Below are 19332 nucleotides of genomic sequence, written 5' to 3' on the forward strand. Positions count from 1 at the left end.
CTTGATATGCTTCTTACGGAGCCACTCCTTGGTTATCCTGGCTGTGTGCTTCGGGTCGTTGTCATGTTGGAAGACCCAGCCACGACCCATCTTCAATGCTCTGACTGAGGGAAGGAGGTTGTTGCTCAAAATCTCACAATAAATGGCCCCATTCATCCTCTCCTCAATACGGTGCAGTCGTCCTGTCCCCTTTGCAGAAAAGCACCCCCAAAGCATGATGTTACCACCCCCATGCTTCACAGTAGGGATGGTGTTCTTGGGGTGCAACTCATCCCCCTTTTTCCTTCAAACACGACGAGTGAAGTTTAGACCAAAAAGTTCTACTTTGGTCTCATCTGACCACATGACTTTCTCCCATGCCTCCTCTGCATCATCCAGATGGTCTTTGGCAAACTTCAGACGGGCCTGGACACTTAATGTTATGGTTTTGCAGACTTGTGTCCTGTTTTGTGCTTTTATTTTGGTTTGATTTCCTGGTCCTTTGTCACCTCACTTGCCCCATCTTTGCTCTGGTCTACAATCTCATTGTTCACCTGTCCCTCATTATCCTCTGGTCTCCTGTGTATATATTCTCCCCCTTTTCCTCAGCCTCTTGCTGGTTCATCCTGCTTGCTACGTCCATTCACCACACCCCGCCTGTTTGCGTGCTCCTTTAAGTTGTTATGTCTGTTCCTTTGTTTTTTGGATTCTTGTCTGTCAGTAGGTACTTGGTTGGTTTCTCTGGTTTGGTTTTAGGTCTTTTACCTTGCTCCCTGGCCAACCTGTTTAGTTTAGCTTCGGTGTTTTTTGTTTTTCCCTGTCAGGTTCAGCCTTTGTATTTTTTCCCTTTAGTTTCTTGTCCACTGTTATTAAATTTCTGCTAGAACAATTTTCCAGCTTGAGTCTGCATATTTGGGTCCTTCCATGCCGTAAGACATAACACTTGTGTTATGGCTATGTCTGTATTCAACCTGCTCGCACTAGTGGGGGTTGCATTGCTTTATGACTTTCTTACTAGAAGTTATCATGATGCCATAGTTGGATAAATTTGCTATAACCAGTAAACAATGCAGATGTTTCCCTCAGACTAACTGGAACAGATTCTTGCATTACTGCTAGTGGCAGTAAGTTGTATTTTAAAAGGGTTTTATATATCCTCATGAGTGTTTTCTAAACTCTAGTTTAGGCCTTAGGCCTGTGTTGTGGTTAATGTTACTGCACAGTAGGGATACCAATAGCTTCAAGCATCTCATCTCTGGCTTAATCGCCAAGCATATTAACCAAACAAAGGAATTTATTCAGATGTGAAAACACAATGAGAAGACATTAAGGCTTATGTTTAATGCTCATTTTTAGACATGGGTAATGTTCAATCAATAGACAGTGTTATGTAATATGAAAAGAAGCAACTAATCCCTGCATAAACTGCATAAAAAAACTAGCGACTGGCCTTCAGCTTCTATCTTCTAAGAAAAATAGTTTTTCTGAGGCTACAGGCCAAACATGGCCAGTGTGACTTTTTTTTTTAATTTTTTTATCTGCCACAGTCATTTCTCTAAGGTGGCAGAAATACTGTCAACTGTAAAACCATGTGTTTAACTGTTATGGTCTTGGGACAGAACCTTCAAAATGATTCCTGATCACGATTCCCCAACCATTCACCAGTTATAATCTGTCTGTGCCAGATCACATCAGCTTTTGTTGTATTTTCTGTAACACCAAACACACTTATCAATGTTGCTGGTTAAAGAGTGATAAAGCAAGTGAAAGTAAAGTAGTATTACTGTCTATGGTGTGCAGCTTTCATTAACATGCCTACCTGAGGTAATAAGGAGGATAACAGACAAAAGGATTTGGTTGCTCAATGAAGAAAATGAGGTGGCCATTTTGTTCTGTTTGTTGCTACTGTGATTTGTGCAGCAGAGAAACTTGACTTATTCAACTTAAGCTCATCACTTGCCTGCCATCAGCATCCCATTGTAAATGTACAGAGAGCTTTCAGTGATCACAGCCACACAAGGACAGGATAAACTGCTATGCATATGTTTATCAAATATAACAATTGTTGTATTTGTGGATGTGTGAATGCAGCCAGTCAGTTTCTGTAATCTGACCCACTTTTTAGGTTAGTAGTATACACTATATGGCCAAAGGTTTGTAGATGCCTTTTCACATACTTTTGAGTATTCTTATTCTGGGGCTTTTTCCCATATAGTAATATATTTGACATTAGCGTGCTCACATCCTTGGGGTAATAGTTTTGTTTTAACTTGGTAATGCCCTGATGCAGAATGGAAGCTGCATATTTTTTTGTGTGATGTGGTACAAAGTAACTGCACCACAACTTCTTTAGGAGGAAATAGTATATTGACTCTGAGCCAGGTCTGGCTGGGAGCTCCCTGCTCCTTCAGCAGCAATAATATTTTGAATAATCACACATGGTAATATTATGATAGAGTGAAAAGTAAGAAGTGTTAAAGTAGGACAAAGTGGTCATCTTGCCATGTTTTGTGCGCGTGTGATGGATATTGTCATTACAGCATCTCAATGAAATTGATGTAAAGCTCCACACCCACAAGATGTTAAGGCATTCTGATTACATTTGTTGAATGGCGTATAAGCCATTAAATGTGTCAGTATTAAGCATGTCTCAGCACTGAGAACAGAAGTTTGCTCGAGTTATGATTAATAAGCTTTTGTTTTGAGCAAAATAAATCCCTAAATGGATCCACTCTTGGCTGACCAGGCAGCCTCACTGAGATGCAGTGACCTCCAAACATATGAACACTGACATATCTGTTTGTTGCCCTTGTTTCTTTGTAGTGAAATGTATAGTGAGTTCATTTGGTATAAGTTCATTACCTAATTACTGGCCTTCTGGAGCTTTAACTGCATCTCATGGCATTCTTTGGGGAATGGAGTGAAGAGGATGCCTTTTCTCTATAATTTCATATGTTACTGACAATTGTGAAACTTTGAACATCATAACTCCCATTTCTGTTCAAGGGTGGTCTTTGATGCCAGGTGGGAACCATCTTCTTAATTTTTCTCTGAATGTCCATTGACTATTGATTGATGGCTTTTGACCCCTTTCCAGTTGACCTCCTGACTGGTTTTGGTCTGGTGCTCACCTACAGCTGATGGTTTCTGTTTCCAGTGTCTAAGTCAGTCTTTTGTCCAGGGTCTTTGTTGTTTCATGTTGGGACTACAGTGTCAAGACTTGAGGATGACTGTAAAATGATGACTGAAATAATTATACACTTGCAACAATACAGTACATCGCCTGTTCTAGACTTATAAGTGTTTGACTTCCTTTGGTCCTCTTGTCTCTCCACAGTCTATCCAGACCTTTGTAACATCAGCCTGGCAGCAGTGGGAGACACAGAGAAGCACCAAGACCATATTGGATTCTGGGATGATGTCTATGGCTTCAACATGATGTGCATGAAGAAGGCTGTGGTGCCTGAGGCGTTGGTGGAAGTGGTGAAAGCAGACACCCTCATCTCTGATCCCACAGTCATACAGGTAAACACGCAAAGTCCAATGTTAGAACATTTTAATGAACAATATTGCAAATGTAGAGAGAGAATCAACAAGTCCTCCAACCTATACAACCCATATGGTCGTTTGTCCCTTCCCTCTCATATGACCCATGGGGAGTGTCACCTTAAATAGCGATCTTGTGGTAGTGGGAGCAATTGCAACAGCTCTGCCATCATTAATGTTGCACTACCAAGCTTTACGAACTTTTGCCATCATGGAAACGGCAATGAACACGGCAGCTAGATAGCAGGCTAGCTAGCAGCAAGCTAGCAGAGCTCTTGTTGCCTTTAAAACTATCATTACATTTTGCCACACAAAAATACTTGGTTATATTTAGACACAACATCTACTTGGTTAGGTTTAGGAAAAAAGATACTTGGCTCAGTTTAGGAACCAAAAAAAAAACCTTGTTATGTTTAGGGTCATAAACTCCTGAAAAATACAAGTCCACACACTGGAATTGATCCCTGCTTGCCTGAGGGAAGGTCCTCTGTTTTGTGTACCTAGCCATCTGTCTCCTCCTAACAAACTATTTTGGCTCTATATACTACGTTGCATTACTTATTCCTCTCCTGGTCTCATAATTACTACAGGCACTAGATGTCACCAGATCATAACATGTAGTAGTTAGTTGTAATAACCTGCTGGCAGAAACGTTGTATACAGTCTTGCAGACAGACACTCTGCAGAATGGGTTTTAATTTCAGCAGCTTAAGCCTTTATCTCAAAAACCTGAACCTCTCCCTTTAAAGGGTAATTTTGACTCTCCACAATGCACTTGGCTTTGCATAGCACTTGTTTCTCAAAGATTGCATACAGATGCCAGTGCATCAAACAAGTATCAAATGTTTCCATTACAGATTTTCTCCAAAAGAAACACAGTATAGATTCTTTAGGTTTTTGTTTGTTTGTCTGTCTGTAGCAAATTGGATCCTCAGTTTTGTCAGCTCTGTATGATTCTAACTGATGCTAACTTTCTGATACCTACAGTAACACCTGTAGGGGATGACTTAATTGCCAAACCAATATGTCGGTCAGATCCTGTGTGAGTTCTGCAGAAACATGCACACACTTGCCACAAACAGGAGACATAGAGTTGGCAAAACCCAAGCTGTTAGTGCACAGGCAGAGAATGAGAACCAGAGTTAGCTGTAGAGAGAGAGATAAAGCCCTGAAGGTGTGTGTATGTGTGTTTGTGGTGATGCTGTGGTGCTGGGTGATTGATCTGTCTAATCCTTGTTTAAGTTCCTCTTAAGGAAACTTCATTACTCTCAGCCCCTGTGGATAGAGCGGTTTTCACTGAGCTGATGGGAGAGCACACACATTACACAGAGATAAAACAAACACACACACAGTTTCACATCTAAGGACACAGATACCTCTTCTGAATCTTTCTGTGTAGGAATGCTCTTCTCTCCTGTCTCTCATACCGATGTGTTTTTCTTCACCGGTTGGCCTGTTTGCTAAGTAGTATGTCCTCCACCCATCTATGGATGTGATGAATGAGGGGAGGATTTGATATAATGGAATTTGAATCCTCTAATCAATAGTTTCTCCCCTCCAGTGACAAATGGACAGGGCCTCTGCCCAAATTACACAGACTCTCATCTGTTGCCTCATGTTGATACGATCCAATAACATTCCATTAAGGCTGGCTGCTACTCCGTAAAATTGAGAGTCCTTTCATTCAATTATGAATTCTTGCAAAAGCAGATGATGATTTTTTTTTTTCTACTAAGAAGAGATGGGAATGTTAAACTTTAAACCATGCCTTATATAATGTCTGTCATATCCCAAATTATAATAAACATTAAACACATGTAAACCTGCTAGTCATTATATAGTACATATAAATTGTGTCAAAGTGGTTGTGGTGCAGATGTCAATGGGCCTTTTTTCTTCTGTAAGCACAACTGTGGCTGTGTCCAGAATCACTCCCTGTTTTTACTATGTAGTGCACTGCATTTACTGTTCAGCGCTTTTTGTTTGAGAGTTTGAAATCTGAATGTATAATGTTATCCCCAAAAATTCCATGGCAGCCTAAGCGTGGACAAGATATAGGGACTGTGGTACTGTGAAAACTGAAAACCATCACTTCTAAGTTGTCAGTTGTGATAGAATTCAGTTGCTACAGTATGGTGCAATGTTTTAACATCTGCAAGGTTGAAATGTTGAATTCCCTACATGCTATAACAAATGAAATAATCTTATGTTTAGATTAAAGATCTAGTCTGTGCAACAGCTTGTGTTGAACACACCAGGCAAAGACAGAGGACCCAAATGTAGACACAGGCTGCCAGGTAGGAGTTGTCAGTCTATGGGCTTGCTTAACAGGGTATTCTCATCTTTATCTTGGGGAAAAAAAATATCAGTTTTAAAGATTTAGACTTTTGTTTGCAAGAACTCGTTATTTTCAACTTGCCACACTTCATTCCATTGATAACAGTAGTGTTTCAAATGGTTTATGTTGCATTCGATGCACTACATATCTATAGTCTCAGAATATTCATGAGAGATCTACTGTGGCACCCCTCTCTTGATGATGAAAATGATATAAGCCAGGACACCACATATCAATCCAAGTGTCATCAAAGGGTTTTTTTTGCAGTGTTCATTGCTAAGTAAAACTATTTAGTCTGCAGCCAATGGACCTACAGTACCTCTGGTGATGATGAATGGCTGTACCAAACTGTATCTCAATAAATGCAGTGTATGTCAAGATATTCATTAGATAAACAAAAACTTTGAAAAGAATCTACTGTTTATTCAGTAATTTTTAGTGGCCTTTAACTGAACATTCTGCCACGGGCAGCCATCTCCTGCTGGCACAGTTCTACAGAAGGTGCTACTCAACAGACATAGTTTCATCAGCCGTTAAATCAGATTTGTCACCAGACAAATATTCACATACATATTTTATTTATTCCCCAGTTTTGGAGTTACTCCTTTATTCTTTAGCCTTTTACCTTTGTGGACTGTGTGTACAGTATGTTTGCTAGATTAATTACTGTTATTAATTACCTCTTATGAGGACTTGATATCGATCTTTCTCTGGTGATACTGCATTAAGCATAGCGTAACAAACCTGATAGCAGTTCTGAATCCAATTTCCATGCTGATCAATTATTACAGTATTTTAGTTAAACTAATTGTTATGGAATCTCATTGCTTTCATATTTGTCACTGTCACTGAGTTTTTCCAATGCTGTTTTTACAGTTTTACATTTGGTTCCAGTAAATCTTTCAGAGGCAGTCCAGTCTTCCAACCTTCTTTGAAAATATGTTTTCGCTCACTGTGTAACTTTATCTATAAACACAGTGAGAGCAGAAGAATGCATTTTTGCAGTTTGTCATTTTTATGGTAAACAATAACTGGCTGGCCTTTAGGTAATGTGAATTTCTGTTTACTATACAGTAAAGTGACTTCTCAAACACACCATAATTGAGAAAGATTATCACATTAAGATGAGAATCATGTTTACTAAAGGAACCCATTTTTTAATGACCAAGTGCATCAACTGCCAGGATATAGAAAATAAAACCCAAGCTGTAATAAACCACTGTTTTCTTTAAGAGGGAAAAGACAGAGATATATCACTGTGGCGGTTTTGTAGCAGCCTGAAAGGAAGTACTACCATGTTTATCTGAGACATATAATTCAAAATGATAGCAGAAGCAACATACATTGTTCTACCTTTTTAAACTAGCACTGGACATTCTGCCCTCTGACTGAGTCAGTACCTGTAGGTCCAAATATTCAAACAGCTGTGGTGTCTGATTGCTTGTCAGATTCCTTCTCTACCAAACTGCATGTTTGTTCTCATGGTGTTTTTATTTACGTTGCTTGAGCATAGCCCATATTGTCAACAATATTTGGGGTTTGCCAAGATATGCAACACATCATGTTTGTTTTTGACTTTCAACAGACATTTGACTGCAACAGAGTGAGTGTGTGTGAGCTGGAGTTTGCGACAGATTTCTACTTGAAGATAAAAAACACTACAGACTGCACGGTAAGTAATGCACACACAGATATGTTGATAGCAGCTACTCAGACATCCGCAATGCTATTACTATGCTAATGTAATAGCATTGTAATAGCATAGAGTTTGTAAAGTAGATAAAGTTTGAGTTATAACCTCAAAATGAAACAATTTAGAATATTTTGTCTCATAGCATTAAATACCTCTGCAGTAATCAAGCACTAACCTTGTGAATCATTAAGAGGATGTCTGTCTTCTGGATATTTAATACATCTAAAGTGACTTTGAGTTACATGTCCTGCAACATAGTGATTCACAATACACCGGTCACAATGGAGCCTTAAATACTGTCTCACATTTCAACATATGTAAACTGAATAACTCTGTCAATTCATTAGACAAATAGATAGCCATGATAGTTTATTCAGCAGATTGTTTGGTAGTGTATGCTGGTAGTGAAGACAATTAAAAACAGGCACAAGATTGTTTCATTTTCCATAATGCTGGACAAACTTGCCTTTTTAATACAGCAGAGCCATTTTCAATGCAGACCTTCTCCTCAGGGCATCATCACTGACATCATAAAGTGAATGAAAAAATATAAACATGGTTAGTGTGTATATGATGATTAAAATGTATAACCTGATAATGTGTGGGTGGTGCTACAACTGGAATAGTTCTAGATTTAATTTTAAATGGATAAAATTGCCATTTTCACCCATCTATCTATACTCAATAACTCATAATGAGTAAATAAACATGTTTTATATAAAATTTTGCTGATTTATTAAGAAACAATTACTGAAATTAACCCAAAACACATTAAAGTGTGCAAAACATGAAGAGATTCATATACTTTTACAAAGCCAGTTAAGAGTAATAAGTACTCTAAATGACTTAATTTTGTTGTCAAATTAATCATTTGTGAGCACTAATGAACAGAACATAGTGTTAAAACAGTATTATAAGACATTCTATGACTCATCTGAACCTTTTGAGTTGTGGCGTGTAAGTCAGCTTGACCAATAACTGCAGCCCAAAACTGAAGTGTGTGACCTCAGGGTCAGCTACAGTCACCAAAGCATGGATAATGGTTTATGAGTCTATTTGACCCCCAGCCATCCATACTCACTTCTCCTGAACTTCCTCCAGTGTCTGAGCCACATTTCTCAGCATTGGCTTATCAACTAGAGAACAGCCTCACTATTGCAGGCTCAGACATTACACTGTGAGAAATGAACTGTTTGTAGAAAGGAAAAGAAAAAGTCTTGGAGCAGCTTTGTGTTGTGCTGTATGTTACTGCACTGTCTTGTGTATTGGTCTAATGGATAATCAATAGGAGGCTATTATCAGGCCTGTGGTCCTTGGGTAAGGCTGGTGGATTTAATGGGATTTGTAAACATCCTCTCATTTTTTCTGTCTTCTTTGTTCTGTAATTGAAAACATTCAGTTTCTATTTCTAGGTCTAAGTCCAGTCTGCCCCTTTTCCCTACTTTCGTCCTGCTCTTTCACACCTCTCATTATCAGTTGCAGTGATTGTATGCATGAGTGTGTTTTTTTTTTTCCTCATACACAGAATTTATCATTCTGTCATACCATCAGACTTGTTTTATTCCAGTGTTTCGGGCCTTTATTGTCCACATATTCTATTTAGAAGGTATCTCTTGTACACATAGATACAGTAGTCATCTCCAGCATCCAGCCTTGTCTCCGGATTTTCAGACGCATTATTGTCCTGCAGGAGTAGGGTGATCTTACCTTAAAGGTACTGATCTGTAGTCAGTATTGGCTGCAGCTCAGTGGTAGTTAAGGTTAGGATCTGTGAAGGGTAAACCGCTTTTGGACCAGTGCTCAGGGATCGGTGAGTGAGAGCTGCTTCGCCTCCCGTCCGGTGATGGAGCACCCGCTTTTGTTCTCTTGTCGTCAGTCCATTCATCAGCTCAGCCTGCCTAACCTTGCATTAAATGAACAGCACAAATCTGTGTCCATGCCGTTCATGCACAAAACAAATCCTCTTGTGATTTTTTCCATACATAGTCTCATAGCCACATTCTCCGCACCCTGTGTACATTGTGTCTGCCTTTGCAGATCATGTATGTGCTGAAACCTTCAGTAAAACCTGGACCAGAAGTTCTCAAGACATCTGTTCCTCTGCCTTTTTTACTTTAATTTACAAGACCTTAATTGTAGAGCAAAAAAGCCCCAATGCCTCCTAAAAACTGAAAATGATATATGATGGTGGCTTGGGAGAAGAGAAGAGAAGAAGCTTCTGTCTGTTGTAATTTGAATACCACTGTCCCAGTCCTGCTGACATACTGTAGCACTACAGAGAAAAATGTATCTGCAATCCATCTCTAACATGCTTTCCATCAAATTCAAATTGCACGGGGGGAAAATGGCCTTCTGAACTGACAGGTCAGCCACTTGTCAACTTCAGGGACAATTTTCATCACATTAAGAAAGGAATTGGTAATGGAAAAATTCACTCTTTAACTCCCAACAATGTATCAGTACGGAGCATTCAGGGTTGGGGTGTCAGCTGATTGTTAACAAGAATTGTTTTGGCAGACTCTTTCCAGTTGACCTATTAACAAATGTTCAACGTATTGATTTGTGTCATCATCTTAGAAGGTAAAGTGGAAGTGGTACCATTGAAACGTGCTAATAAAATGTATTATTAATGGCTTTGCTCTCTGATGAAATTGCCTAACAAACCACCAAGACCAGCCATTGTTGCTCAGCCTTAGTACATATGTACAGACCTAATACCGAAAGTGTCTTCTCTTTGCTTGGAGGAGGATAAGATTCAATAATGTTGTAAGGGTACACTAGATCAGAGAATGGTAACATTTTCTGGTTTAACTAATGCCTACTAGTGAGACTAGTGGAGCAAGATAAACATGGATGATAGCTGAACTACTGAACAGGACATAGCATTTGGATGAACCTGCCTATCAAGCAAATGGGGCCAGGCACAGCCACCTAGCCTAAGCAGATACACTGTGCTTGTGGGTGGAGCAGGATTTAAAAACAGCTCAAATGTGTGCTAGATCAGTTGGGTGAGAGCCAAACAATAGTATCTTGATCCCAGACTGTGATGGCAGAGATTTTGACCCAGGGCCCAGCAGCAGCGAACTGTTTAGTCTCTGTATGGGTGTATATGTAAAATATTACCATGAACAATGGTTACAAAAAATATAAATACGAGTTTGACAAAAACTGAAATTGCCCTCTAGGTTGTGTAGGCCTTAACACCTTATATGTTCATGTTTTTGTTGTGTTGTCCACCATCTCCCACCTTGAATTTACACACAGTCCAGTTTTTTCACTTCACTATATTTGTTTGCTTCTAAGCAAAGCTCAGTGACACAATTAGCCACAATTTTGCACAGCTTGAGTCTGGACCTTCTCCAGCTGTTGGTGGTATTGTTGATGAGAGGTGCGCTGCAGCCAAGGCTGATTCATGCTTCACCTTACTGGGGTGGCAGCAGTTGGACAGGGGGGCTGTGAGGAGACACAGGGGGAAATTGACACCCACCCACCATGAGGTGGTCATGCTTGAAGCATCCACGCCTTGATAAACCCCATCAAAAGCGCATTAGTCCTCTTTTCTTCATTCCCTCCCCCCCGACCCTCCCCTCAGTACCCATCCCGTTCCCTCCCCCTAAACTCTCCCTCCCTACACCCCCCCTCTTTGTCGTATAATAGTATCTGGCCAGGCCACGCGGCTCGCTGACACACAGCCGGGCAAAAGGGGAGCGATGATGAATTGCTCCCTGCTGGTGTTATCCATGATGATAATTATTAATTTTCCCCCCGTTCTGCCTAGAGAATGGGAGCTGGAGAGCTGCAGCGTTGCGGTGCCTCCTCTGTTGGCCAACAAGAAGCCCTCTGTCATCACTTACCACAGACAGAGCTGGGGCCTAAGGCTAAATGCTGATGAAAATGAAAAGCACTCATTCTGATTTGTCCTGTTTTTGGTGTGTGGATGTGTGTATGCATCTCTCTGCTTTATGTTTCCCTTTCTTTTCCTCCCCCTTCTCTCTCTCTGTCTCTCTTGCTTCCTTAACCTTCTGTCCGTCCTTTGGCCATGTACTGGGACACTGAGGCTTTAATCTGTCAGGGATCACAAAAGTTCAACATCAGGTGCAACATCACAGCAGGTTGTTAACTTTATCATAAATTAATTGATACATATATGTTGAACACAAGTCTGTGAGAGTAGAACATTTTTAATGTAAAGTTTTTGATTATTCTAAATTTAAGCACAAGATGACAAGAGACACCATTAAACAATATTTTAAAATTAAAATGAAATCAAAAGACCAGTCTAATGCGGTTGCCATGGCATGTAAATGAGAAAATGATCATCTCTGCATCTCTTTAGAGATTTTTTTAAAATTCTGTTTTAGCTCATTGTTTTGGTTATAAAGCACGTTTACCATTTTGTTCATTCTCAGCACTCCAAATTAACTCCTTTGTCTTCTGTGAGCCCTGATGTACTGTACACTACCTGCTAGACATCAAACTGTTTAAAAAGTTACCAACTAACTGATGAAGGAAGTGGATGATGTAGCAGCTTGAGAGTCAGATACAGTATGTTTGTTTTTCTGCTCCCGAGCGGCCAAAGAACAAGTAGTGGTGCCTTATGGATCTTTACCATCTGTCCTTCCTGTAATTATCTCTTTTCACCAATCAGTGTTTGAGAGATGGAGCCAACAGCCATTAAGCAACATTCTGCAACAATCTACAGCAGTACATACTTTTAAAAAGGTGTTTTAATTATTTCCAAGTGAACATAAACAGGAACTTCTTTTACTGTTGAGTAACAGCTTTCATTCTCCATCTGGAGTTAACCTGAATCCTGCTGTACTGTTTTATTGGGTGCCATTAAAGCTATCATTAAGTCCTTTTAAAGTGCCTAAGAAGTTTAATGAATTCTTGTCCCCCAGCCCAGGTTACATCAAATAGTCTCTGATGTGAATGTGAAAGGCCTGGTACAGTCTGTATCAGATGAGCCATCAGGGTCTTTAGTGTTTATCTGAACCTTTTTACATATTTTGGGTTTTGTGTATAAGGCCATTATATTCTCTCTTTTCCCTTTTTAACTGTGTGATGTTAATGAGGCAGTGAGATGCCGAGCTTCTCTACTGGTCTTGTCAAGTTCCACTCTGTAGCTTCAATTTTTAATTGCTCATCTCACTGCGGTGTGAAAGTTGCACAACGCAGAAGTAACAATCAATCACGCTTACAAGGCATTGTCATCATCGAGACGCAATGAGGATGATCTCTGCCTCTCCGGCTGAGTGGGGTGAATCCGCCCTGCCTGATGAGTAATTATGGCTAATTTCCTAATTACCTCAGCACCACGCGTCTCTAGCATTCATTAAATGCCATAATTGCATTGGGTTGACATGCTCTTTTATCCACTTTGGGTTATTTTCTGGGGGTTTGGTTGTGAGCTAGCAGTGCTGCCCCTGCCTGTCTGAGTCGATAAAGGTTGATTGAAGTGTCTGTGTGAGAAGTGTGTTCAACACGGCTTCTGACATTCCGATCACATCTTGGTGTTCCCCTACCCAGCCTATAGACGATTCCTCTAACAAGCTCCACCAGTAAGTTAAAATGTGGAATAAAGAAAGGGAACAAGTACTTCAGGACTGCATTGAGAGCACTAACTGGGATGTATTTAAAACTGCTGCTATGAGAGAGGATTGCACTGTTGACTTGGAGGAATATGATTCAGTGATATTAGGCAAGAGAGGAGAAAGAAAAGGCCTGCTGGCATAATCTGGTTGAAATTCATAACGTTGCATTATTGTGAGCACTTGAAGATCCAGTCATTAGTAAAGTGTATGTCCTGCATAATGCTGGAAAAGTGGAAAAGGAAAAGTGTTTACATGGCCTTCGAAACAAGCTAAAACCTAACTGTGCATGTGCATGCATGCATGTCATAGGTGCACTCTGGTACTTCATCAAATAGCACTACACCTCTGGAGCTGGCTGCTGTGTTCCACATACCTTAGACCTTCTGCAGTTTACAGTATCTTCAGAATTTGTTCACTGATGAGGCTGTCAGTACTGCCATCCACAGCACTCACGCTCTTGGAAGGCAGGGTTACATATGTTAGATTTCTTTTTATCGACTACGGCTCTGCATTTAATACTGTTATTCTATTCAGAGGTGTTGAAAAGCTCATCACTTTTGAATTGATACCCTCCCTTGGCAGTTGGGTGCATTTTGCTTTTCCAGGTGTTAAAAACCAATAAAACCCTGAAAAAGGAAACTGCCTTCCCAGGTTTTACAGTATGTTACAGCCACTTTCCCTCTCCTGCTCCTTCCCTCTCTTACAGATTTCTCTGTGGCTTCTTTCTGTCTGCTTTTTTGTCTTTACCTCTCTTTTTCCTCCTGTCTTTTCTTCTGCTCCTCTGTTTTTTTTCTTCCCCTTCTCTTGCATTGATTTGGCGTTGCTTTGTCTCAGAGAGCTGGCCTCCAAGTTGTCAACTGCGTCAGGATTAAAAGCTATTAGTTCTGCATCATTGACACTACAAGTGCACTCCTGAGATTGATAAGAGTGCCTCTCATCCTCCAGTGGGGGGAGAAATGAGAAGAAAACAAACTAGGGTGGGGGGTGGTTTTACCTCACATATCTGACAACAATCACCTACAGACCCTGCACTTTCCATCAGTTTATCTTAGATGTGCGAACTGGTTTTCACATAAATGTGCTCTGTCCGATGGCATTACTGTGCAGGTTTTTGGTAGAGTGAGGATCCAGTCTGAAGGAGGAGGAGTCCTTTCTGGTGACATGTAAGACCTAAAAAAAAAGCCCTAGGCTTCAGACTGGATTCCCTGAGAAACAAGGCATTGTCATTTGTCTAATTTCCTTTCCTGTGCATTGGTGAGATGAACGTATTCATATTCACTTGGTACAAAATCGCATTAGTGTTTGTTTTCCTTAAGCGATTCGTCCTCTCTGCTCAGTATTTTCACTTTGCTGCAGCACCCTCCCCAAAATAGCCACCTTTGCTAAATTCATGTACAAAGTGGATGTTTTCTTAATATCAGCAAAATTGCCTCAGTGTCGTTGGTGGCCACCTCATAATTTATTTCTTTTGTCCGGTGACATGTCTCCCAGATGAGGTGAGAGGGAACCCGTGTGATGTGTTTTTGATTAGCCTAAAAGAGAAACCACATTGGTTTTGAGAGGAAGAAGGGGAACAAATAGAGTGCAGTTTTCATGAATGATGCTGATACCTACTGTATCTGTAACAGGATGACCAATAGAGTTCTCCAGACCACACATATACACACATACTAATGTGTTATGAATGGAAAGGGGGGAAGAAAATCAGTTTTTATGTCTCCTTTAAAGAGAAAATACTATAAAGATAACTTTAAATATTTGTACACTAAATGTTGTTCCTCTTAGGTTTTACAGCCTTATTCCTAAACACATCAGCTTATTTAGCATATTTTGCTCATTCAAGCCCTGAGACTTCCTCTCTTAGCCCTGCTTGTCAGCGTTACAGTGTAGACAAACAAATCCAGAGGTTTATTGTACTGTCACATTCTAACATGCCCCTCATATTTCATTGCAGGCAATTGTCGGCTACTTTGACATATTCTTTGACAAAGATTCCAGCAACAAGGTAAGCAGCAGTGGCAACAGCCAAGCCATTTAACAGAAACTCAATTATGTTCACGCTTTAGCGTGTTCCTCCTCCCTGCGGTGTTCACTGGCAATCGACGGACGTCCTAGCTGACTGCTGATATAAGCACTTACCCAACAGAGCCGGCCAGTTGGAACAGCGGATGCCAAGCTCTGTGAGCAACACAGACATGCCTTTTGATTGCACTTCCTATTACACATGAAACTGAATTCTATGGATGGTCCAGTAAATTACCATCTCTGCTGGAAGCTATGGCAGGCTTAGTGTAACCTGGGATTATTTGTTGTGTTTGCTTCATAAATACAGTAAAAATATGGTTAATTTATAATTAATTAATTAATTAATTGTGCAGCTTAACTGTAATTTAAACAAGACTTTGTTTTTTATGTTGGCTGAAGTCCTTCCAGGTTTATTACTCTTAGATTTTAAATTGCTTGCCGTTTTCCATCAATGTTGCACAGCTGGACGGAAACTAACATTACCCCAGATACTATGTTCCCGACTGCTCTGGTTGCCTTGGCTGCCCTTGCTGTTGATGATGGTTGAAATGTTTTTCAAGTAATGCAGGCAGATGTGCTGTGTTAAATGGACCCACAGTGGCATGGTGATGGAGGACCCCTTGATTACTGATAGTGTGCTTGACCGCCAGCACCTCCACCTTCTGCTTGGCTAGGATTCATTGTTCCAGAGCACGTAAACACGCCAGTGACCCAATTTATAGGATCCTGCAGTTCTGACTGGGGTGTCACAAATTTGGTGGCTTAGTGTTTACACCTGGGAAAATGTGTTCTCAAAGACTTCCTAGGGGGCTGGCTGGGTTTTTTTTGTGCTGATGCAGGTATTTGCTGAATTAGCAAGAAATGCAATGAATGATTAATTTGACCACTTTTGCAAAACATGTTTACATGTTAAAAAATGTGTGAATGGTGTTATAGAGGAAAAGTGTGTATCTTTTGAAAACTGAAGTAAGCGTATGGATTTTTGTACTGAGGGAATGGATTATAATGTGTTTGCAATCAGGAAAAATCAGTATGCACAGATTTATATTCCTGTGGCATCCAAATTAAACATCCAGATTTTTAGTTGTAGCACAATGCTACAAGAGAACAAAGTGCTCCTTTCTCTACTGAGAGAACAGTACAGGTTTATGATATGTCCCCCTCCCACCCCAAATGTTATCTCAACAGGTGACCTTCTCCACGGGGCCTCAGGTCACAAGGACACACTGGAAACAGACTGTCTTCCTACTGGAGAGGCCTGTATCTGTCCAAGCAGGTCAGTAATCACACAGACCACCACATGGTTAGGAAACACTTGGGAATACTGTAGATTTGCATTTGCATGTAGTACTGTCAACTCTCCTGTACAAATTCCCAATCCAGAAACAATTTACATGTATGCTTCAGTTTTGTGCTTCATTTAGGTTTGAGTTACCATGATTACATTTTTCTTCTGTGGGCCCTGGTGCTGCATCATCATGAGCTGTGGCAGGTAATCTGTTTGTGGTGGAGATGTAGTCAGGCTGGTTGAAACCCGTTATCTGTTGCCCACAGAGACAGCGAGGGATCAAAACAAATCACATCCAGCCATCAGAGACAGCATGTAAAACTTCATCTGTTAGCCAGTCACAGGGCTTTGCATCATGATACATAACAAAAGAAACATGTTGTAACTGACCAGAGGAATATTTATAGACTCACTATCAGCAGATTAAAGTATTTATTAACTGGTGCAGCTTGCTGTGAGGTGTAGCTGTACAGCATGGATGTTCTCAGACAGTGTTCTAGTACTGGAGCCCAGGACTCGGACTTGAGTCCAGATTTACAGGACTCGTGACTTGGATTTGAGCACTGATGACTTGGACTCGAGCATTGACTGCATTTGGTCTCAGTGGAGACGAGCACTGACTTTTTTTGTTAATAGGCCATAATAATTGGGCATAAGATATTGATATTAAAACCTGTTCACCCACACCGTGCTGTACCTGACACAATTCCATTGAAACGTACACTATGTCTTTTTATAAATGATGAGCAATATGATGATGCAATACACCGTTAGAAAGTTTGATGAGAGCTTTGTCAATTATGTTTAATATAGACCTTGATGACTCTGACTCGGGTAACAGGGACTCAAGTCAGACTCAACTTGAATTATTCTTAGGTGACTCGGACTTAACTTGGACTGGAACACTGGGCGCCTGAGAATCGACTCGAGCTCGAGGTTTAGTGACTCGACTACAGCACAGGTTCAGACTCCAATGAACCTAACATCTTGCATTGTTGTTCACCATATCGTTTTTTGTCTGTAGTGAAAATGTCATCAACCAACTTTAACTATACAAATACATATTTTTACTGTAGTGATTCAGTCTGGTAGTGTTAGCTGTTTTTACACTTTAACCACATCCACCCCATGCAAATGGATATAATCAATCATTATAATCCATTTATTAATAAAAAAAATTAAACAGATTTCCATTTTGGAGAGTCTCTCAAAATGAAACCACAGAATTAGAAGCCATTTATTGAGTTATCAACCTCACAAACACGTATGCTCTAAAACTGTGACTGTGACTTGTTTTTTGTTGCTTATAAGGATGCAGAGTCCCCACAATTCCAATTCAACTAATTATTAGCAATAAAAAGCACCCTTGTTCAGTTTAATGCAATTACACCAATACACTGTGACCACTAGCTTATGTTGGCTCATGTTAGCAACATATAGTACATGTAACAAACAGTACTGAGTCCTCTCTGCTTGTGCTACTGTTACTCTGTTTTAGCATTTGCCATTTACCACTGGCTCACTGTTTAGTATGATGTTCTAATGGGAGGTCCAACAAACTAAAGTGAAAAGACAAAAGGAGGCAAAATAAAAAGTCACCTCAGCATCTTAATCTGCCTCTTTATCTTAGGAGATTTCAGCTACTTCATGTAGGCCAGAGCATTTATAAATGACAGATATCTGTTGTTATTGGTACTGCTGTTATGTTTTGATGATAGCAAAAGTGTATATTCATTACTTTTAGGTGTTCCCTTCATACTCGGTTGTATGTAGTGAGAATAATCTTGTGTTTATTACACAGGTTCTAGCCTTGTGTTTCTGTTATCATAATGAGAATCGCAGATGTGTCTGCTGATGTTAGGATGGATGAGCCTCTGTACAAACTGTCCGCTCACTGAGCAGATATCAGATGGAGTCTACTGTAATAAATGACCTACAGAGGGACGGAGGCGCTTGATGTCCGGCGGCCCATAGTCATACTCGGTCCCTGTTGGCAAGACCCAATATGATAAGAATGTCAAAACCTCTGATGGTGCTCAAATGCTATCGCAGGCTTTGCGCTCTGCTGAGTCAGATAAAATCTGAGAGCTGAGGACGACAGTATGCTAACACCGTGTACAAATGGGAAACTGCACAGCGACAGATTTCATTTGCTCTGGTGCGGAATGTCAGCATCTGCTCTGCTCCTCGTTTCACTTTTGCTTACACCTGTGTGTGTCTGTGTATATGTGTGCACACATGCATACATATAGATAGATGACTGAACCAGAAAAATGAGCAGAGAAGCACGATGGATGCAGATGTTTCATTCCAGGGCACGAGGACACCCTGATGTTTCGACGACGATGATGATGTGACTCATATGCAGTGGCCATCTCAGGTGTCAGAGCAGTTGAGCCCCTGCAGGTATGGACATTTTTGAGTGAGCTTGGGTGAGGGATGTGTTAGGCAGTGCTTGTTCTACCACCATCGCCATAGCACCAAAGAAGCTAACTTTTAGAAGAATCAGTAGTTTTCAGAGACTTTTTGACCATGAGGAATCTTAAAGCTGTGCTATGTAGCAGCTGTCCTATAAACAGCTTATTAAGACGCTTTGATTTGCCACCAGTGCACTCTCTACATGTGCACACACTACAGTAATAAACTGGAATCTCCAGTTTGCTCCCTTTAAATTTTAATACATGGTGGCAGTTTTGTGTAAATATGAAAATGCACCGTTATACTGGGTTTTTCTCTTGTACCAACATCATAGCTTAACATAAGTACTAAAATGTAATGTCGCCATGCAAATTTCTGAACACGGAAGTGTTCCCATGAAGATGAGCCCTTTCTATTTTGAACTCTTTTACTTAATGCAACACACAAAACC

At 40.4% G+C, this 19332-nt stretch overlaps 1 protein-coding gene across 1 annotated transcript in view; it reads left to right on the forward strand.

The window, feature by feature from the left end:
* Positions 1-19332, forward strand: part of prmt3 (protein arginine methyltransferase 3) — a 60485-nt gene that overhangs the window by 35076 nt on the left and 6077 nt on the right. Inside the window, exons 13-16 of the mRNA XM_020612329.1 lie at positions 3317-3504; positions 7449-7535; positions 15105-15155; positions 16364-16451. Coding sequence (XP_020467985.1) covers positions 3317-3504; positions 7449-7535; positions 15105-15155; positions 16364-16451 — 414 coding nt within the window. The remainder of the gene's footprint in view (positions 1-3316; positions 3505-7448; positions 7536-15104; positions 15156-16363; positions 16452-19332) is intronic.

The sequence above is a fragment of the Monopterus albus genome, unplaced genomic scaffold (genome assembly GCF_001952655.1).
Source record: "Monopterus albus unplaced genomic scaffold, M_albus_1.0 scaffold123.1, whole genome shotgun sequence".
Classification (NCBI taxonomy): Eukaryota; Metazoa; Chordata; class Actinopteri; order Synbranchiformes; family Synbranchidae; genus Monopterus; species Monopterus albus.